At 43.2% G+C, this 22,548-nt stretch overlaps 2 protein-coding genes and 1 non-coding gene across 4 annotated transcripts; all 3 read left to right on the top strand.

The window, feature by feature from the left end:
• Positions 1 to 741: 741 nt before the first annotated feature.
• crtam (cytotoxic and regulatory T cell molecule) lies at positions 742 to 5,850 on the top strand. Of its 2 annotated transcripts, none has more exons than XM_084474450.1 (11): positions 742 to 806; positions 2,294 to 2,425; positions 2,553 to 2,705; positions 3,008 to 3,118; positions 3,277 to 3,435; positions 3,935 to 4,126; positions 4,375 to 4,455; positions 4,862 to 4,951; positions 5,097 to 5,246; positions 5,466 to 5,552; positions 5,656 to 5,850. In XM_084474450.1, exons 1-11 carry the CDS (start codon positions 758 to 760, stop codon positions 5,829 to 5,831), a joined length of 1,380 nt encoding a protein of 459 aa, XP_084330576.1. In that variant the 5' UTR covers positions 742 to 757; the 3' UTR covers positions 5,832 to 5,850. The 2 variants fall into 2 exon arrangements, with proteins under 2 accessions (XP_084330576.1, XP_084330575.1); XM_084474449.1 differs by having other exon boundaries at positions 2,547 to 2,705.
• Positions 5,851 to 7,362: 1,512 nt separating this feature from the next.
• LOC311354632 (heat shock cognate 70 kDa protein) lies at positions 7,363 to 12,092 on the top strand. The gene is made up of 9 exons (XM_084474448.1): positions 7,363 to 7,522; positions 8,753 to 8,958; positions 9,404 to 9,609; positions 9,716 to 9,868; positions 9,984 to 10,539; positions 10,646 to 10,848; positions 11,049 to 11,247; positions 11,329 to 11,561; positions 11,647 to 12,092. The coding sequence occupies exons 2-9, from the start codon at positions 8,754 to 8,756 to the stop codon at positions 11,845 to 11,847; spliced, it is 1,956 nt and encodes a 651-aa protein (XP_084330574.1). The 5' UTR covers positions 7,363 to 7,522; position 8,753; the 3' UTR covers positions 11,848 to 12,092.
• Positions 10,886 to 10,980, top strand: LOC311354974 (small nucleolar RNA SNORD14). Its single transcript, XR_014637354.1, has one exon. It is a non-coding gene; the product is annotated as a small nucleolar RNA SNORD14 (small nucleolar RNA).
• Positions 12,093 to 22,548: the final 10,456 nt, after the last annotated feature.

Here is a 22,548-nt window from a genome sequence, read left to right as displayed (position 1 = left end):
ATATAATAATTGTGTGATAAATAAGATATATTATTATAGAAACAGAGGTGAGGGGATGGACACGGACGGGGCTCTGGACATCTTTTTTATGTTTGCTCCCAACAACGGTCCTTAATGTATAAGAGTGACCTTATTCTGGCCGTATGATTTCACATTTGTTGTAAACGGTTGTGGCTATCATGTTTTATTGAATTAGAAACAACCAATAATTAGGAACAACATCATTCGATCACAAATTGAATATCTTATCCTGACATGAAGAATAAGAATGTCTAGGCTTTATTGCAGTTGGAGACCAATGAACAAAACCTGGCCACTAGTTGTAAATGACTATATAAGATGTTCTTTATTAATCCCAGGTGGGAAATGTCACAGCAGTACATGACAGTAATTGTAGAATTTTAAATATATTTTAAAATAATAATATGGGCGAGAACTACAAAAAATATTCAGAAAAAATAAAGACAATGAGTGTCCAGTGTGGTGTTGTGTGAACTCTTAAGTCCAGTAGTTTCATCATATTCAGGACATCGCTTGTGTTTGAGTTTTGCTTGTTGGTAGCATCAGACCAACGGTGGGGTTTTACTTTATAAAAAACTATCATGTGAGATTATCTCAAGACGATGCTGTGGAAACCAGACGAAACCAATAATGCAGTGATGTCACGGAAGGCCCCCTTTCGCCACGGTGTACAAAGAGCTGAAGTCAGAGAGGAAGTGGTTCAGAAGGCAGACAGGCATTGTCAAGTGTTACAACCATGGCGACAACCACCCTCCAGCTTACCTTCCTGATGTTATTCACAGACTGTGAGTACCTTTAGGACGTCTTGACCCATCAGAATGTATTTATGTTGTTTTTAGTTTGAGACATTGCTGTGTTTATATGTGTATTAAGATGCTATTGAGTTATTGTTTGAATGATATCAGAAATGTGTCATTTCATGTGACAGGATTGTCATTTTGTTTATGAAACTATTTGGGAAATAACCCTTGAAAACAACAATTTTCAATTTTAACAATACTTTCGTATTTTTAATGCCATATGGTTATGGGGAAAAAAATATGCCTAACAATGTTTTCCAATAACGGAAATGTTTTACAATAACATCATTGACGCTTAGTAAAAGTTCATAAAATCAGCAGACCTATAGGGTACTGCTACAAAAACAAACAAAACAAAAAGATAAATAAACTAACAAGTCTTCTTATATATTCACTATGCTTCTTATATATTCACAATATAAAAAGTAATGGATTTGTGCCTCTGCAATGGTGCAAATGTGAAACACTTGAAATGATTTATGCTTTAGAGTAGACCCAGAAAACCTTTGTGCAACTACAAATCTACAACAAATGTAAATAATGTCTTCAGCATTCAGAGATGCTATACGGGATACGGTCAGACGTGGAACGGGTTAGTACAGTGATATTTCAGTAAATATCCTTGTGATCCACGCACACACACACACACACACACACACACACACACACACACACACACACACACACACACACACACACACACACACACACACACACACACGTTTGTGTTTTCCAAACACAATGTCATTGGTACACCATCGGAAAGAATATCAGTAGCACAGTACAGTGCAGTAGTACAGTGACAAAAAGTATCGGCCCACCTTTTCTTGCTTTCTCTTTTACCCCTGACCACATGGCTTCCTGTCAGAGAAATATGGGTAGTTCAATTTAAGTACTTGTCTCGTCGCACAGGGCTCTTCACATTCATCTGCACCCAAAAAGGAAACTTTTGCTTACCCCAGTTTCCTGAACTACCCCCAGAGAGGTGTAAATACGTCCTACGTATTTACGTATTTGTATGTCCTACGCGTCAAAATCAATACATTTGCATGTATGTGTGCGTGTGTGTGAGTGTGGGAGGGGTGTCTTATGATTCCATTCCTTAAAGGTTGTGCCAGGTCAAGGAAGGTTCTAACTTCTGTGCCTTCTCAGTGGGTTTTTACCAACCCACATATTGATGATTCATTTCCCAGCACTGAACCTACCTACCCCCCTCACACTCACACTCGGACTCACACCCACAGATCTGGCCCACACAGGAGACAACCCCCCCCCCACCCCATCATTTCCCACACATGTTAACATCTTGAATCAATCACATATACAGTTACACCGCTCAAGACCAAGGGAGTGTTTTTGTCCGATCCTCATGCATCGGACACTGGGTGTACATGAATGAATGCATCCGCCCACGGCACGCATGCAACTGTGAGCTGGTGTAACGAGTGAGTGTTGTTTTCTTTCCTGTCCAGCGTGTCTGGCCGCGTGGCAGAGCGTGACCTTGATGAAGGGCAGCACGTTGACCCTGAGCTGTCCCCTTGTCAACGCCAGCAGTGCAGAGTGGCAGAACCCCCATGGCATCATGTTCTATAATCACAACAAAGGTATGGTAAAGCAATATTTATATTTATTGGGAGGGATTGATAAAGAAAGAGGGAGTTTATTCATGTCGATAGATTTGATGTGTTTTAAAGTATTTGCTTATTTTGCTGTTTTTTTATTGAGGTTTAGGTATAAAGGACAGGCGCTTCAGCATAGAAAAGCTGTCCAGCACAATGTTCGAAATCAGCGTGTCTCATGTCACCTTCAAAGACGGCGGCGACTACAAATGCAGTCAGTACGGCAATGAGGTCACAGAGAAGGTTTTTAGCGTGACAGTGCTCGGTGAGTCATTGCAACAAGCAAATGATCTTTTGTTGGGATTATAATGTTGGTACATTTAATTGTATGATTTATTTGTAGGTTACAAAATGTCACATAACATTCTAAAGCTATTTGTATAAAAAATAACTAACAAATATAACTATAAATGAGTAGCAATTGTATACAGTAATGAGGTATAATCTAGGATAATCAAGGACAATTTTGTTTTCCTCCATTTAATCCAAAGGCAAACAAGGCCCATGAAACTAAACACATACATCTCATTTATTTATTTTCTATTTTTTTAATTTATGCTCTTGAAGGTCAAGTGCAGATTTTTAAGATCAACAGGACAAGAGTTAAATGCAGCGCGGCGGCAAACCCTCGTCCTCCGCAAATCTCCTGGCAAATGGATGATGTGATCAAAATTGATGGTAAGTTTGGGAAAATTCTGTGGTCAATATTGTGAAGGGTATGGTTGATTATATCAACACTTTATGAGCTTTAAGAAACAAGTGTAGTAATAAGACTTGTGAGCCTTTGTATATTAATTCTAATTTATTTTATCCCTCCCATGCTCTCCGTATCACAGCACAGCCACACTACACATATGAAAACCATACAGGGAAATACAACTCTGAGAGCATGTTGAGTTTCCAGGCTCTCAAGAGAGGCAGGTTGTGTTGCATTGTGCAGCACCAGCATCTAAAGACTGCACCTCTGGAGAACTGTGTCAAAGTCAGACCAACTTGTGAGTAAACATCTTTTATTTACCTTGAAACAGCTTTTTTACATTAGACAATTTGATTAAAAAATGTATAATGTCTTTGATAATATAAATAATGAAGTAATGAAAGTCCCCATCGCATTTGCAAACTGGCTTTCCCCAAAACTTCATGGTGTAAACAATATCCCCCTCTCACTTACTTCTTACTTGAGCTTTAAATGTTGTTGCTCTGGGATCACATGGTTCGTTTTGACTTCATAAGAAATTTGCTCAGTTTCGCTCAGCGAAATGTCAAACTCGTTTTCATTTCCTCTTTATTCGTGTTGGAATTTCAAATCCTAGTCCAAATTCCTCACGTGGTGTGAAATGAACACCATTTAAAAGATAATAAATAAATAGTAATAGTGAAAATATCATAATATAAATATAGATTATAAATAATAAAATGACTGTGATCACTATGCTGCTTTAGAACATTAAATCTACATTTTTGATGAATAATCAGAACACCTTTCTATCCCAGCCCCAAAAAATCCTCCAAAAACAACGACCTGGTCACCTACAGAACCTCAAGGATCAACAGACTTGCGGAGTATGACAACTTGGCCTGAAAAGGACCAGAGCACCGAAGTCACAACGAAAGCCATCAACCTGATCACGGCTTCACCCGAGGCCACAACTCTTGAGGCCACTGCTAGCAACACTGTGTCTATGAGTGAGTCATTGTGCTTAAAGATTACAATTAGAGGAAGAAACCCCACCTTCAGGCACACCATTGAAATATAAGAATGTACATGTACTGAAAAAGAGTTACATTCTTACTTTGTTATCCTTTCAGCACACACTGGTAGAAGTTGCTTTATTACACATCCTTTGGAATGTTGATCAGCTTAACTTTGAGTAAATGCTTCATGTTGTGATTCATTGATCTTGGAATTTAAGGGGATTTTCTTTCTATTGTAGACCAATCCCAAGAGCCGACAGACTCCTGGAGAGGAACAATTCCAGAGACAGTGGTGTCAACTGGATTGACTCCCAGCACAGGTGAGTCAAATTGATTAAGTTTGTGTTATTACATTATCAATTATATCACAAGACACACAATAATGACATTAGTAAGTAAATCATAGCATTAACCGTATGTAGTTTAGTTATGTATAAAAAAAACCCATAAAAGCTAAAACCCAAGATGTAAAAAACGAAAACGATGTGAACAGCGGCTCACACTGCGGCTTATGAACTAGGTTTGGTTGCTTACACTTGGGTTTCCTGCCACACATCTGAACTGGAATCATAAAGTTTTTTGAACATACTCTTGAAACAAGCTTGTCAGAAAACCTGGGGCATTTAAACAGTATCTCAATAAAAGTCCCCACACACACATTACATAGGCTGTTTTTACCTTCTTACAATCTATGGTTGTAACACCTTTCTTTTGGATTTCTCATAGATGTTGCACATGTACCTGTCACCGAGACAACAGATAAGAACGTTACTGTAGACACATCCCATAATAGTAAGGAGGTCAACAGAACCAAAAGCAAGTGTGCTTACATCAAATTGTCATACATACAACGCATCACTATTCCAGCCAATCCTTCAAACATGCACTAGCAAGTCGACAATACCAATGATAACATGTTCTGGCCCAAACTCAGCAAAAATGTGTTTTGACATGTTGCCAGGTAACTTGGAAGAGATGGAAAAAAGAAGTGGAGAAAAAATGAATGGATCATTGCTCATATTCCTGGTCACATGCCTGATAGTTGCTCTTTCCGTGGTGGTCCTCTTTGTGGGCATCAAACTCAGAAGAGCTCACATTCACTGGAAGCGAGGTAAGCATTGGGCTAATACCATCTATGTATACCCTCCATTCCTAGAACATAGCGGCCTTTCATTCAAAATCACCAAATGTATTCACAAAAGATTACTATCAGCACTGAGGCAAACACTGACACAACATCTAAGGCAAACATCCTGATGGTTTGTATGATGTAAAGTTTGTATTAAAGAAAATGCCTTTGGAGTTTTCATTGTTGATTGTTTTTGATCAGAAAACGAAGACTCGGATCAGTCAATTGAGAGCAACAAATCAAAATCAAGTGACGAGGAGAGATGGTGGATGGGTCAAAAGTGCCGAGGTATTGCAACGACTTTACCAAAATAAAATTTGAATCAGACATGAATGAGTTAAAAAGCAGCCCCTTACATTTGCTCTAACAGAACTCCTGTGTTTTTTTTCAGGGATTTTCAATATTGCCTTCACAAAGTATGTAACTGAGGAGCCCACGGGAGTGTCCATTGTAACAACCCCCGTTGCAATGCCAACCGAAGTTAATCCCCAACCAGTGGAGGCTTCTCCAAGTCATTTTAGCCCACATGATGATGCTCCAGCCCCTGTTAAGGAGACAGAGCTATAGTTTATCACTTCATTGTTTCCATTTTAAATACTTTTTTCAATGTTATTGTTTTTATGATTGCTTCATGTTTTTTTTACTCAAATGTGTATTGATAAGCTGACAGATTTGTACATTAGGCCTATATATTTTTGGTCAATGTATGTTCACATGTGAATAAAATATTTGTTAATGTTTTACTCCTTTTTCTGAAATGAATTCAGTTCATCAGTGTGCTTTCATTTTTATCTTGCTATATTTTTTGCTACTTATTATATATACTATAGGCGATAATAGAAAATTAATAAATTAATATTGTATATATATTATATAATATATATTATAATATGTTTACATGAATATATATATATATATATATCCCTACATAAACATACATATAACAGGAATATGGAGGACGCAATCTCCACACACTCCACCCTCTCCCACCTAGACCCCATATGCTCTACATGAGAATGCCAGCTCAGCAACACCATCATCCCCTCCAAAGTGGGGAGTCCAAACTCGTAAACAATACAATACAAACAAAGGCATGAAATCGAAATAAGAGTCAAAATATAAATTTGGGTTAAAAAACTGTTTCTACGTGGGCTTCTAGCTCAATTTTCCCGCGCATGATATCACTACTTTTGACGTCACGAATCTACGGAAGCTTATGGATCCATGCTTATATGCAATATTAATAATAATATTAATATTTACTACAAAACAATAACTCAAAATATGCAAATTAGACATTGACTAAATATGGCTCTTGCACTGCCCAATACCGCTCACTCTCAAAATTGAGTCTTTCCTGTGCATGCGAGGTCTGCTCTGCTGTGGACGTGCATTATCGTCAGGGAAACCTCCCGTCCAAGCCCCAGACTATTTGAACGCCTCCCCTCTGGTAGGCGCTGCAGCAGGACTCGCCGTTCTCGGAGTAGCCGGTACAGGAACAGCTTTTTCTTCTTGGCTGTCACTCTGCTGCCTCTGCACCACCGTGATCGCCCCCGCCCCCCACACCTCCCTCCTCCAGTGACTGAACTTTTCTCCCCTCCACCCTGGACCGCCAACAACCTACTCCCGCCACTGAATATTTGCACTACTACTTTCCATACTGTAAATATCTCACCTAGTGTTATATAATGTTCATAGTCTTCTACTGTGTACATATTTTAACGTATTCATCACCACTGTTCTACTGTTCATATTTCATATATCTTATTTATTTATATATTTCACCATACATATGTATATACCCAGCCCTTTACAGCCTTAATTTGCAATTCTAGTGAGATACGAAAACGTCTTTGTGTGTGTGTGTGTGTGTGTGTGTGTGTGTGTGTGTGTGTGTGTGTGTGTGTGTACACACACATTTTGACTAGATTACATAAGATGTAGTCCACGTTTTTATACTGACACTAATTGTATCATATTTCCGGCAAATCCCTAGGTAGATGATTTCCAAGATCATTATCTGCCACTGCAATGGCATTACGAAACCACCATGAAAAGATAATGAAATCGGAGGAACATGGTCCATCCGGTTTGCTATTGGTGGATTGTTCGAGAACAGCTGAAGAATCGGCGTCTGATTGGTTGCTTGGCCTGATATAGAAGCCTTAACGCGCATAAGACAGTCTTTCTCTTTCAGGCGAGGACAAGCCGGCCTTTCCATTGCGCAACAAGAACATCTCATCAACCTCAAATACAACGTAAGAATCTATTAAAACCCACCGGTTATGTAAGATTACGTTTACTGCTGTTTTGAAGTGATTAGATATCTAAGGAACGATTTCTGGCTGCTACCGAAAATGACATGTAATTCGTCCACATGCTAATAGCATAGCTTGACTAGGCCTTTGTTGAACCATGGTTATCTACTTATCGTGTTTTTAACACGACGCTTCTTGGGTTATCGTCAGTATCTGATGTATAATCGAGTTTACTGGAACGAAACTCGACGCATTTATTGAATGTAGCGTCGTCGTTATTGACCTTAAAGGATTGCGCATGTGTGCTGTCGAGCGGGACTTCCTTCAGAATGTTCTAGAACAAGGCTCCAGTCACATGGTCGGCGCGTACAACGTCGTAAACCATCGTGGAAAAATTATTTGGATACTGTATGAAAGTGAAATACTCTGGATTTGTACACTCAGCAAAATGACTGAAACTGTTACAACGTTATTTATTTCGGTAAAATCTACTCTTCGTCGGAAATGTCACTTTAACCAGTGAAACCCTCGCTTTAACTGTTAATTTACCGCATGATCTGGCCATGGTCTATGCAAATTGGCACAGTTGATTAAATAAGACAAGTTGTAGGTGGCGAATGATTTGAAACCATGGGTTTTTCCAGACCATTTCAGCGTTTCCTGTGCACTTAAAGGCGGTTAGGTCGTGACTCATACATGGCCGTTGACTAACCAGTGATGGCCATTTTGTCGACTGTGTTAACGTTACGAATTAGTTTTCACCGCGACGCTAGTCTGTGACTTTGTCGCCGCAGTTTATTGCATCGCTCTTCTGTTAAAATTCTTCTAAATGTGTAAATTGGACCACCGCGTTTTTTGAGTACATGCAATCCTAGCCCGGGGGCCGTCCTGATCACGTGACTTGAGATTCTTTCACTTCTCGTATCAGGGCAGACCTCTAGCCGCCCCCATCGATATCCTGAATCAATAACTAATAAACAAGGGGTTGCGCAGGCACGTTTTTTTTTGTCTGATACGTTTTCTGCCTTTATACTGTATCAACGTGTATGTCAAGGCAAGTACTCTAAGCTAGAGGTCAAGACTGATCAGTGTAGTAAAGGAATATCTGAAGTCTTGTTATCAGGGCGGTCTCAAGGCTAATGCCAACCAACTATTTTCTGCGCTCGGTGGATTGTAATCATTTGTTTGAATATAGTAGTTTAATAAATGTTATTTTGGCGTTATTCACAGAATGTCCAAGGGACCAGCAGTCGGGATCGATCTCGGGACCACCTACTCCTGTGTAGGTGTGTTCCAGCATGGCAAAGTGGAGATCATTGCCAACGACCAGGGCAACAGGACCACTCCCAGCTACGTGGCCTTCACCGATTCTGAGAGGCTCATCGGAGATGCTGCCAAGAATCAGGTTGCCATGAACCCAACAAACACAGTCTTCGGTAAGATAATTGTATTTCTGTTCCCACTTAATTGACATTTTTAAATGTCAGCAAATGTATTGACATGGAGGGTGGTGCGCACACTTTTGGCCTTTATCTTTTGAAAGGGTGTTATCAATGACTCACTAACTAATCTTATCAGTCTAGGAAGACTGAACTATATTGCTTGACTGGTCAGAGACTAATTTGTTCAATTCAACATTGAGAATCATCCATATTTGTAAGTTCACTTGCACAACGGTCCTAGTATAGGTATTTAATATTGCATATGTAGTTTGGAGATTCTTCTTTTCACTGAGGTTAAAAGAAATTAACATGAACCTGCATTGTCCAGATAATCATTTGTTTTCTGTGCTTTGTACAATTGGGGAAAATATGGTGAGGGAGAACAGGTAAGTTTCTTTCAAAGTGCTTGTTAAGCTAAGCATATATTTTTCTTTTGCAGATGCCAAGAGACTGATTGGACGCAGGTTTGATGACGCAGTTGTGCAGTCGGACATGAAGCACTGGCCATTTGAAGTCATCAACGACAACACCCGCCCAAAGGTCCAGGTTGAATACAAGGGCGAGACCAAGTCCTTCTATCCAGAAGAGGTCTCTTCAATGGTGCTGGTTAAGATGAAGGAGATTGCAGAAGCCTACCTCGGAAAGGTATGGGAGGGATTCTGATGGGCGTTCATTCATTCCATGAGGGAATTAAAAATGTTACGGTCATATCATTTGTTAACCAGTCGCTTGCTTTCTCCCCAACCTTCAGACTGTAAACAATGCAGTTGTTACTGTGCCTGCCTACTTCAATGACTCCCAGCGCCAAGCCACCAAGGACGCTGGTACCATCTCTGGCCTCAATGTTCTTCGCATCATCAACGAACCAACAGCCGCAGCCATTGCCTATGGCCTGGACAAGAAGGTATTCAATTGTGGATCAAATGGTGGTTCTTATTTTTAGACTTCCCCCCCCCCCCCCCCCCCAAGGCTCCAAAATTATAATCCTGTACTGATCGTGTTTTTGTTTGTTCTTGTAGGTTGGAGCCGAGAGGAACGTCCTCATCTTCGATCTTGGTGGCGGTACCTTCGACGTGTCCATCTTGACCATTGAAGATGGTATCTTTGAGGTCAAGTCCACCGCTGGTGACACTCATCTTGGTGGGGAAGATTTCGACAACCGCATGGTGAACCACTTCATTGCAGAGTTCAAGCGCAAGTACAAGAAGGACATCAGCGACAACAAGAGGGCGGTCCGTCGTCTGCGCACCGCTTGCGAGAGGGCAAAGCGCACCCTGTCCTCCAGCACCCAGGCCAGCATCGAGATCGACTCCCTGTACGAGGGAGTCGACTTCTACACCTCCATCACCAGGGCTCGCTTTGAGGAGCTCAATGCTGACCTCTTCCGTGGCACCCTGGACCCAGTCGAGAAGTCTCTCCGTGACGCCAAGATGGACAAGGGTCAGGTCCATGACATTGTCCTGGTTGGTGGTTCCACTCGTATCCCAAAGATCCAGAAGCTGCTGCAGGACTACTTCAATGGCAAGGAGCTCAACAAGAGCATCAACCCCGATGAAGCTGTGGCCTATGGTGCTGGTAAGTGTCAACAGTGTAACTGTTATACAAATAGATCTTAATGTTGCTATATATTCAACCTTATTGAGCTCATCCGCAAGTTCCAACCAATTGGCTCTTTCTTCAGCTGTGCAGGCTGCCATCCTCTCTGGGGACAAGTCCGAGAATGTCCAGGATCTGCTCCTTCTCGACGTTACTCCTCTGTCTCTGGGTATTGAGACCGCTGGAGGTGTCATGACTGTCCTGATCAAGCGTAACACCACCATCCCCACCAAGCAGACTCAGACCTTCACCACCTACTCGGACAACCAGCCCGGTGTGCTCATCCAGGTAAGAGGTCTTTATTGGTGTGCTTGACCAACATACTTCGCTGTGATGATGCTACTCCTAACATTCGCAGTTTGCACCTGAGGTTTAAAAACCAAAGATGGCTTTTCAGCCCTTCCTTGGATGTCTGAGCGAAGTCTGGTCTGATTGAAGTCATTCGACTGAAGCTATGTGCACTTTACTAACTAAAGCATTCTTTATAGGTCTACGAAGGTGAGCGTGCCATGACGAGGGACAACAACCTTCTGGGCAAGTTTGAGCTGACAGGCATCCCTCCCGCTCCTCGTGGTGTTCCTCAGATTGAGGTCACGTTCGACATTGATGCCAACGGTATCATGAATGTGTCCGCTGCTGACAAGAGCACTGGCAAGGAAAACAAGATCACCATCACCAACGATAAGGGTAGGTCTTGCATCTGGTTGTCCTAAAGTATTTTGACTAGTGTTTTGAAATGGTACTTAACATTTCACCATACCTCCCCAGGTCGCCTCAGCAAGGAGGACATTGAGCGCATGGTGCAGGATGCTGAGAAGTACAAGGCTGAAGATGATTCCCAGCGTGACAAGGTCTCCTCCAAGAACTCTCTGGAGTCATACGCCTTCAACATGAAGTCCACCGTGGAGGATGAGAAGCTTACCGGCAAGATCAGCGACGAGGACAAGCAGAAGATCATGGAGAAGTGCAACGAAGTCATCAGCTGGCTCGACAAGAACCAGGTAAAGGAGATGGCACCTGTATGTCAAGACAAGGCTTCTGGCTTGTTTTTAGGAACACTGGCTAACAAATCTTTGTACATTTCAGACGGCCGAAAAGGAAGAGTATGAGCACCAGCAGAAGGAGCTGGAGAAGGTCTGCAACCCCATCGTCACCAAGCTGTACCAGGGTGCTGGTGGTATGCCCGGTGGCATGCCCGACGGTATGCCCGGCGGTTTCCCTGGCGCCGGTGGTGCTGCACCAGGCGGCGGTGGCTCATCTGGGCCCACCATTGAGGAGGTCGATTAAAACGTCGAACCAGCAACCTGTGAAGAGATCACTTAAGTGTAACCCTCAACCCTTGAGTCTTGCCATCACTTGAGTTGAGTGTCATCTAAATAAAAAAAAAATAGGGTTCACGGGATCACATTTGTACTTGTACTGTTAGTTTGCCTCACTACAGGGATCAAATTTGTTTAAAGAAGTTGCCAATTCCCCACAAATATTTTGTATACCAGTTTTCGCAATGACACAATAAATCTTGTAACCCTAAACTTTGTAATCTTGATTTGTTTTGACTGGCATCATGGAACAAATAACATTAAAGCTTGATTGTTAAACCAGTATGTGGGCCAAGTTGGAGTAAAGATAAACAACCCCCTCCCCCGGGGGCGTTCAGCGGGCAGCCCCGGGGCGGGCAGCGGAGCTCCGGCAGACAATCCTGGGCAACAATCCCCTTCTCCATTTCGCGGTTCAGTCTGTACTTAATATTGACGTGGAAGAACCAGAGGCGTCTGAGAACCCGACGCAGTCGTTTGAGATTCATGTCATCCGGAGGCGCAAACAGCTTTTGACCATGATAATATATATATTATATAATATAGATATCTAAATATAATATATTATTTAGATATAGAGCTCCAGGACTCCCCGCCGGAGCACCCGGAGCACCCGTTCAGTGTTCCACTGTAAACACTAGCGCATGGTACCGTGGCCGCAAGCTGCTCAAGCTGCTCAAAAACAGCACGTTTGTGGTGAGCTCATTTTGGGACTGGCTCGTAGTGGCTGTAACTCTGCACCAAGGCTGAATTTCTTGAACGTCTTCAAGTACTGTATTAGGGGCCCACTAATACCTATATTAAAGCATCCATAAAATAGCATGCCATGGGACCTTTAAACCAGTTGATATACGCGGCCACATTTTGGTGTATGGACAATAGCGACACCTGTGGTCCTAATTCTTGCGCATGCGCCTTGCGTTTGCATTTTGGTTTCCATGGCTGCATGTATGTCGCTGCTTTGTAAAATGTTGGTGGGTGAGTTCTATAAATGTGTTGAAATTTAACGCGTACTGTTTCGTATTTGACGAGCAGTTATCGTTTAGCTAATTTACGTGTATATATTTCTACAATAGCTACATGAAGTTTGATTTCATATTTACCACATTGCCCAATCTCATACAAATGACAATTGTAATATCCGTTACCTAGTGGCACCAGTTGATCCCTGGACCTGTGTTAGAATTGTTGTGGGGAATGTTGACAACAGATGTATACAAAGTCAAATGAAACGAAATAAGTAGAAATGTTCACTAACTTCATCCCCTCATTTTGTAGACCTGCAACATGTTATTGCGTTGTGCATAGGTATCTAACCTAAATCACATAGATGTCGAGATGTAAAAAATAGACAATGGATATGTTATCGAAGGGAGAGAAAATGGGAATGCAGCAAAAAGAACCATCGAAACCACCTTCAACGCAATCTCCGCCAAACTCCGACACGGAGAGCCTGGCCCAGGATAGGGCCTACCACGGACCAGCAATGCACCACGGTGAAGCTCGCACGGTGCGATACATGGATATTGGAGACAGCCTGGAGGCTGAAACGGGAGAAAGGTCGGAGGTGCACCGGGGTGAAGGGTATGACACCCTCGAGAGGTCTACTGATGATCGGTTTGAAGTGAGGAGTTCAACACCTTTCCCCACCAGAGATCAAGATGCCTATCAGGAAATGGGTGGAACACAAGCAACAGGGTAATTTTGTTTTTTTAATTTAACTTATGTATATGCATCACTATTCTCATTGATAATCACAACTATAACTTCGGGGTACTAAAATACTAGGTATTACGGAATGTCAGGAGCCCACTCGCATGTGCTCGCTTGGCTGCTTGTTATATGTACGTGTAGACGACTTGTGTAGATTAGACACTAGATGGCGTTACAGGGTCGTTAACGGAGGGACACCTATATTTGTAACCTACTTCTGAATTTCCAGACCGGTGCTAGCCTAGGACCGCCTACATGCCTAATTTCTTTCTTTCCTTTCTCGAAAGAAGGAAAAATACACATTGTTGTGATGAAACACCTTATCTTTATCTTATAATTAAGAATCCAAGATTATGTCTATGTATGACTGCAAATACAGCCTATGAAAACATTTGTTTTAAGATAGACAAAGTCACTATTATTTTTCACTCCATATCACCATATCAATACATTTCTAAAAAAAATTATGTTGGGCTTTTCTGAGGATTCTTTATTCAAGCCACCTATTGCATTCAAAGGCCACTATTTTTCGGTGATACATTAAACATTGAAAAGTAATTATGCTGCTTGTGTGCTAACACAAAAGGCAGAACTCCACCATCAGAAACCCTTTTACTTCCAAACAGTGCACATCATAAAAGAAAGATAGCCCTCATTGATCCCCCAACAATGCGACAATGTCACTCATTTAATGAGATGGGAGCGCTGACAGTTTGCAGTTGTGAGAATGGTCTAATTCAGTGCTTTTAGTATAACTGCTTTCATTTAAGGGGTATTAGATCTGGGTTTTGTTTGGACAGGATCACAATAAGTGGTCACTCTTTAGTCCATTAACAAGGATCATCGTCATTACAAAGAACATCTCTCCCCCTCTCTGTGTCTGTTTTTCCCTCTCAGTCTGAATGGGTCCGACATAGGAATCCATGACGCAGACCCATCCCCCCCCCCCCCCCCCCCCCGTTAATTGAATCAATCAGTTGTTAATTTTTTTCCGCTCCCCAGTCACGTCATCTATTATGTTTTTCTATGAATAATATTTGAAAAAACGCCAACCAAAAAAAACCTAGCACCTCTTCATTTTTTACGGCATTAACCTGTGGAGATTGGTACATACTAGAGTGAGTTTGCATTCATTTTTTGAGTGCATTGTTTCAGTAGAAATATGACCATGACATATTCCCACAAAAGACTCCATTTGAGGTGCAATCCCTTTCCCCATCGCCACAGTCTCGCTGTCCCCTCGTCCCCAGCAGCCCCATCAAAGCAGGTGAGCCCTTTTTCCACACAATAGTTTCAGTTTCCGCGTAGTTTGCCGCCCAATAGCCACTCCTCATTCAAGCCAAAAGATTTCTTATTCAATCTACGCTTTTCATCTCCCTCTCCGTATCATATTTTCCCCCTTTCTCATTTCCCTCGAGAAAGCACTGGGAAGAAAAATGGTTGAGTGTATTCCCTATAACCTATTTTTCAATTTGCCCCGCTCCTTTGCTTGTTTTTGTTGTTCATCACAATATCATGTGTCCTTTTTCTATGTGGGCATCTGTACCACAGGCGAGGGATAATAGACCGCTGTATTTTGCCAATGTTTAGGGCATTGGTTGCCCCAGCTGCTGCGCTTGCCAATAATGCATTCTCCAACTTGTTTGAATCTGATCATTAGCGGGCCATCCCTTACTCTTTTGGCCTTATAGAAGTGAAGGGCCCTACACCTCGACAACTCCCGCCTCTGGCATCGCGGCTCCCCTCGTCCTCCCAGCAAGCACAACAAAGAAGCACTCTTCTATTTATTTTAATGAGATCTTTTCATCACCATCAGAAGGAGCATTTTAGCCCATCATTTTCGAGCCATCTCATAAGCTGAAAATTGCCGCTTGTGAGCCATTTTCCCCGCTACCAGTACTCAAACATGCTCTCATTAGTGAGCCCGGAGGTGAAATTACTTAAATTATATTTAAATACAGCAACATAGACACCACCACTCCCCGTCTGTTTCGATTTCACAGGGCTGCTTTTATTCTTGGGACGAGATGCAGCCGTCTTTGTTTGAGCGCATTATCGATCCAATAACGGTGTGATGGCTCTTGTCCTTTTGACCCAGACCCCTCGGTACCGGCCTGCTGCGCATAGCTCCTAGTCGTGTGTTGGACAAAACTAACTTCTACATTTCTGTAAATCCTGATGTCTGCAAACATAATTTGTCCTTGGGATCTTATCAAAGGGTCTCACACTTCCTGTCGGTTTCCCCAAAGGTAAGAGGCCGAGCATGACCTAGCCATCCTCTTGACATCCTATTGGTTTGCTTTTCTCCATTCGTAGGCTCCACCGAGACCGGCCCTCTGACGCCTACTCGGACCTGCGCTACGACCCCGACTGGCGCTCCAAACTCGAGGCATCGGAGCGCTTCAGCAACAGCCCCCAGCTCCACGAGGAGCATCGGCCGGGCTCCCAGCGGCGGTCTCGGGGTACGGGCGAAGAGCTGCTCATAAAGGGAGGCTATGAGTACGTCGTCACCTCCAGTCCCTCTCTCGCCCTCGGCCCACCAAGCGTGGCCCAGGATGAAGCCCATGGGCCCTACCGTCTGCACCCTCCGCCCGGCCTGGCCCCCAGAGGCATATCTGGCGACCAGGACCACCCGAGATCCAGGGTCCTTCTTCTCCCTAAAGGCAACCAGACTCTTGGGAAGGGAGACACGGCCGTCCAAAGGGAGAGTAGCCACGGTGACACCGGGGAAAACCGCAACGTCCCTGCTCAGCCACGCCAGAACGTGCCGGAAACGCAAGAGGCGGCGGCGGTTGGGAAACCGTCCGAGAGTACTTCAAAATATAAGAGTCCTCTTCTGGCAAACAGAAATCTTGAAGGCACGAGAGAGGACATTGTTGAGCGCAACAAAATCACCCTTGGGCGAAACACAACCAAATATGGCTCCTATCTAAAGGCTCATGCTCCCAAGCAGAAAACAGATGATATAACGGTATGTGAAGAATGAAAAAAAACAAAAACAGTGTTGTCCTTCTTTCTATTTTATTCCTGCTTCAAGGTTCAACACCTTGATTGAAATGTGGTAACAAGAGGAGATATATCTCACATCCTGTCTGCCTTCCCTCTTTCCTCTCACTGTGAGTGTTGCAGTTACAGATACAGCCACAAGGAGCCAGACTAGCCTAGTTTCATAGGTTATGGCTGCTAGGTTATGGGGGCCAGTAGCTTGTATTCACACAATGTTTCGTACCTGTACGGCTGGGTCTAGCGCCGGTGGAGCTTAGAAATCTGGGATGACAGAGTTCTCCCCTCAGTTTGCGGGACAATATTGCCGATTTGAGCTATCACCGATTTTCTTTGACAGATCTTTCGGATAAGCATCTTGTGGAGGTGGAGTAATAATAACATATATGTACGACATGAATCATCACTTAAATATGGTTTCTAAATATTCCATTAAAAATTCCATTCTTAGTGGTACTAAGAATGGAAGAAGAATAAACATGGTCCTGACTCTGACAAGCTCTACATTGCCAGGGGTTAGGGGTGCAATTCCCACATGCTAAGAATCTATGCACTAGTGGTACTGTATGACAGTTTGGGTCCAAATATGTTCCACCCATTAGCCTACTGTAGTAGTGCATTTATTTATTATAGTAATTAAGTATTCAGTGCGGATCAAGGGAATAGAAGATTTGCTCACAGGTTTGGTTTAGTCGTGGTCAGTAGTCCTGGTTGTTGGAGATGTTTGTATGCGAATGGCAAGTTTCACAGTGAATCATTAGTGCAACCATTTCTTGTTTTACCCTGACATAGATGCTTCAAAATCGCAAAGTAAGTTCCTGGTCTGGTTGATTTCGTCAGGCCTTATTTGTAGTCCTGCAATGCATGGTTTTCAGGTGTTTAGCCTATATTGCCAACTTGGAGAATTGTAGTTGATTGCGAGCGAGCCATGCGCCCAAACCTTTCTTTCTATGTATTTTCATATGAAAGCTTTGCCTTATCTCAGTGGCAGAGCACTTCAGCGTCTGTCCTTTGCAGTCATCCAACATTGACATGGGCCTAACCGATTGATTCCACATCAGCCAAGCGTATTCTCATTTATTCTGTATTATGAGACCCCCGTTATATCTTTTCATCTTGAGACGACTCAGACGACAAGAAGCCCAGACAATATCCTTTCCTACGCTCTGACCGGGTTCTGGAAATGCATTAAGGGAAAGGAGCCATGTCACTTTCCACTGCCCCTTCCCCTCCACCATGTCAAGGTGGGAGGGGGGGGGGGGGGGGGTAGACTATACAGTGCCTATTATTGAGTTGATGTGTACAACAACATCAGAGAAGCCCTGCTACCAATAGGCTCTTAGGTAGCCCTGCACCTGGCACAGTGGCATAATTGGCCGTGATGTCCCACATTCCCCATTTGCCGGTGCATGCGACGACTGCTTGTTGGCTATAATACCCCCCCCCCATAGCCCATCCCCCGCCTCCCCCCAACTCTGTTCACCCATCTGAGCCCCGGCCCAGTACAATGTCTCATATCATCACCATTTACATAGTCAAGAGCAGTTAGCTTTGTGCAACGGTAAATGGAGCCTCCCGAGTCCTTTTGCTCTCCTGAAGCCTTGTGTTTTGTCATTTTCCTTTGAATTCGCTTATTAGTTCTCCATTGCGACGTCCACCCTCCCCCCCCCCCCCCCCCCCCCCCACACACACACACACAGACACACACACACACACACACAAACACAAGATTTGTCTCACTTAATGGGGGGGACATGGCATAGAAGTACAGGGCAACCATTTGCATTTGTTTATCTTCCCCATTTGGACATAAGGTTAAGGACAACACATGGAGTGATAGCACAATATTATGGTGGAGCAGAACAGTTAATTGAGATCGGAACACTGGTATCTCTATTGAACGTGGCCTGTTGGCCATCTTAAACATGCATTATAAATGCTTTGCTCATACTTCATCATACATCATACATCATCATCTTGTTAACCAAAAATGTCAGATATAGCCGCTATAGAAGAGGATTTCTATCAACCAAGGCTTATCTAAGTTAGTATTACTCTTATAAAATAATGCATTTCAAAGGCAATAACTAGCTAGCATAAGAAGAAGCACTACCCACCATTTATTTGATAATTTAAACATCAAGGCAAAACTGATTCTAACCTCCAAAATGGTATAGATGGGACAGAGCTATTAACCATGTATTAAACGTTTTTGAGGTTCAATCACACATAGGCCACATCTAAATTAAGATATTTTCGATAAGATTGTCCTCTGTGTAACCGTGCTTGTGAATGAGGTAATCTGTGGCCAAAAACCCACATACCCACGAAAAAAAGAAATTACTTTAAAATTAAATTATATTGACGCAAGAGATGTCGTTTCTGTATCATTATGTGTAAAAGAAAAGGATAACGCAAAATTGTAAGATTATACAAATGCCTGTCTACTGGGCCTGGGTCCAATATACAGGTGCACATCACGTTAGCTCGCTAGTCGGGCATGTGATCAGTTCCTTTTAAAAGATGGAGACCATCAGGCCCAAATCGCATCAATTACGACTAATCCTCGCCAGCTCTGTCGAGCACAATGCCTCTTCGTCAGTGGCTCTCTTTTGAATCCCTCTTTGTTATTTTTTTATTCCCTTTTTTTTTTGAACAGAGGACTTCGGAAAGTAACTTGCGACAATTAGCTGTGTTATTAAATGCGCACAATATCCTAATGCCGCAAATGCTTAGAAAGAGCAAGTGGAGCGAGTGATGATTGGCCCGGGTGGGCGGGGGGGGGGGGGGGGGGGTGCACGGGGGTCAGCCGCTCCTTTGATAAAGCAGAAGTATCAGATCAATCTTGTGCTATTGCACTCAGCCCTCGGAGGCCCCCGCTTCTGCAGGGCCATCACTTCAAAGCCAAGGGAGCATAATGTACAATCTTTTAATAGCTTTAGACCAAAGCATTCGTTGGGAGGCACATGTGCCACTGTATACCCTACCTCAGTCTAAACACCTCATCAAGATTACCTGGGCCCACAACAATAGAAGCTAAATGCAATTCAAGATCTGCGGATCCTTTGAAGTCATCATTGGAAAAAAGCAGATGTTTCCCTGGGTATAGGAGGTAATACGGCGAGCGGAAATTGCCGGACTTTGTTGTGACATCCTATTGCTGAGAGGCAATTAGGGGCCTTCCAATTTATCCGAAAAGATATTACACAGATTACCATGCTCAAAAAGTAATATGGGCCGGATCCTTTAGCCCAACTGATTGGGATTCTTCGTAATGGGCAGCAAAAGGCAACAGCATGGTGGATAGGCAGAGGTCTTAACTCAAGTGCATGTGTGTGTGGCTGTGTTTGTGTGGGGGTGTGTTTGTGTGCCCTGTCGGACACAAAGTCCTAGCACCTGTTACTGGTCTCTCAACTGAGACACTATCAACAGCAGCTGTGGCCAAGGCTTAGGACCAATCGTTCCAATGAACCATGGAAAGTCTCCATTTCGTGTTAGAAACCAAATTCGCTCATCAGAACTACTAACTTTTTTGTGCCTACTAATACCTGAGAAATACAACTCTACAACAGAGTTGTACATGTTTTGCACATAATATACATTTAGTATCTTCTGCGTATTTCCATAGGTTTGACACCCATAACCGTCTCGGACCAGACGCGGCCCCATACACATCTTGTCGCGTAAAGAAAACACTCAACTCACTCCTCTGCTGGCCTTTGGAGCCATTAGACGCAATGACGTGGCAAACACGCATATTGACTGCTACATAACTACCGCACCCACTCTGCCCGCGGTGACCTTCACCTATTGAAGTGCATGGAATTAGCTGCATTCAGCGCAGAAGTCCTCTGTCTGTCAATACCATCGATCCACTCAGATTGTCCTTAGCAGCCGTGGGTGGGGGGGTGGCGTCGAGCTAACTAAATGATTTTCATTACAGTGTTAACACAGGATATTTCCCTGCCGCAAATGGGTACGTCGGGGTCCACTGACACAGTGCATTGATCTCATAATACGCGGTGGTTGGAGGAGATGAGAGTTTAAGTAGCAAATGAGCTGCGAGCGAGCGCACCTAGGTGAAGGCCTTCCCTGCCGTGGGTGGAGATGAGTACGTCAGCCCCACTCCTGAGTGCTGTAGCGGTGGTTGTGTGCTACAATAATTGCATTGTACGATTACTTTCATCAGTTTCAGTGTTTCATACTTGCTGTTGCCTAGGCTCATGTTTTTTCACCTTTTATATTACCAAAATACTACCTTTATAATATAATTATTCAATATATAAATGAATACATTCATTTGGCCAGGGGTTCCCTAACCTGGTTGTGTTGTGACCTACCTATGGAGGTATTTTTGGACCAGGGCCTTTCAAATATTTTGGACAGAGAGATAAGCATTTTATTCTCCATGTCAAAAAAGTGTGATTATTAAAGTCGCAATGTGAAACATTTCAACTAGCTCGTAGCTACCTGGACATATCTGTAGTCATGCTGATTGATATTGATTTGAATATTTTTTCAATAAAATCACATCCTATTACTGATATATTCTACAAATAAAAATGCCTGCCAGCCACTACCTCTGTTTACAAGAATCTATTTATCGACTGCGCTAGTTGGCGTCACACAGTTGCAAAGCCTGTTAGCATGGACAGAACACTGTTATTTTGTTTTTAGAATTCTGAATCTTGCATACTAGACACTAACATTTCACAATGTGTATTTCACTATCAATCACTATCAATTCACTATTCACTATGTGCAACATCATTCAGTTTCACTGTTCATTCCACTTCCTGTTGCCTACAGAGCTGACTTTCATTCATCCTCTATTCACTTTTTTGATTCGGCAAGTGGTGGGAGGCTCCAGAGGAGGAAGAGGAGGAGGAGAAGGAAGAGGAAGAGGTCATTGTGCATGGAGCCGAGTGCACAGTGGAGGAAGGTTTAGACCAGGATCTGAGGTGGCTCCAGAAAACACAGCAGCTGAAGGTACCAGAATTTCACACACACACACACACACACACACACACGCACGCACGCACGCACGCACGCACGCACGCACGCACGCACTCACTCACACAGTTTTGTGTCTGACTTTGTGTTTGTTGGGGGGGGGGGAGGGTGGAGCAGGAGAGCATTATTATTTCTTGAGCACTTGAATGGCAGCCCTAACTCTGTCATGAGAGCGAATATCAGCACACACGCACGCCCGCACACCGGAATAAGCAGAGCTTGCGCTTGGTAAATCAGTGGCATTAGATGCAGGGAGGTGCAGGCCAGTGGGGGCTAGCAGGATAATTTGTCCAGATCATGCAAAGAGGAGCGCTGGCCCTGCTCATGTTCCATACAGAATCACACCTATCGACCCCCGCCCGCGTTTGTCCCGTCTTTATAGTCGTCTTTTTAGGCCCAGCTTTGGTTTGGTTCTTTCTCAATGGGCTTTTATACATACCAATCAGTGTTCCCTTGTGTTTTCTGGAAGCAGTGCTGATGTGTGTGTGTGCACGGTGCTGATGTGCACGGTGCCGATGTGCGTGTGCACGGTGCCGATGTGCGTGTGCACGGTCCTGGCTGATTGGCGTTAGTAATCCAGCGGCGGTGCTGCACCACTGTTGGATGCATGAAGGGGAAACACGTCAAATGCACATACGCATTTATATACATTCTCTTGGCACACACACACACACACACACACACACACACACACACACACACACACACACACACACACACACACACACACACACACATAGGAATCAGATATTTCCAGAATTTGTCATCTGGGATGATAAAGAACTGTTATCTTATATACATTTCTTAGAAAGATACAATTAGTCTTTAGTCTCTCTAAAATTAGACTTTTAGATTTTTCATTTGAATTCGAATGTCGAAAAAATATACAGATTTTGCTGCATCATTAACATGCATGCATGATTTTTTAAACATTTGATACTCA

This window comes from Micromesistius poutassou (genome assembly GCF_964030765.1).
Source record: "Micromesistius poutassou genome assembly, chromosome: 10".
In the NCBI taxonomy this organism is placed as follows: domain Eukaryota; kingdom Metazoa; phylum Chordata; class Actinopteri; order Gadiformes; family Gadidae; genus Micromesistius; species Micromesistius poutassou.
Note: the sequence above shows the minus strand (reverse complement) of the source record. Positions and strands in the feature narration are given on the sequence as shown.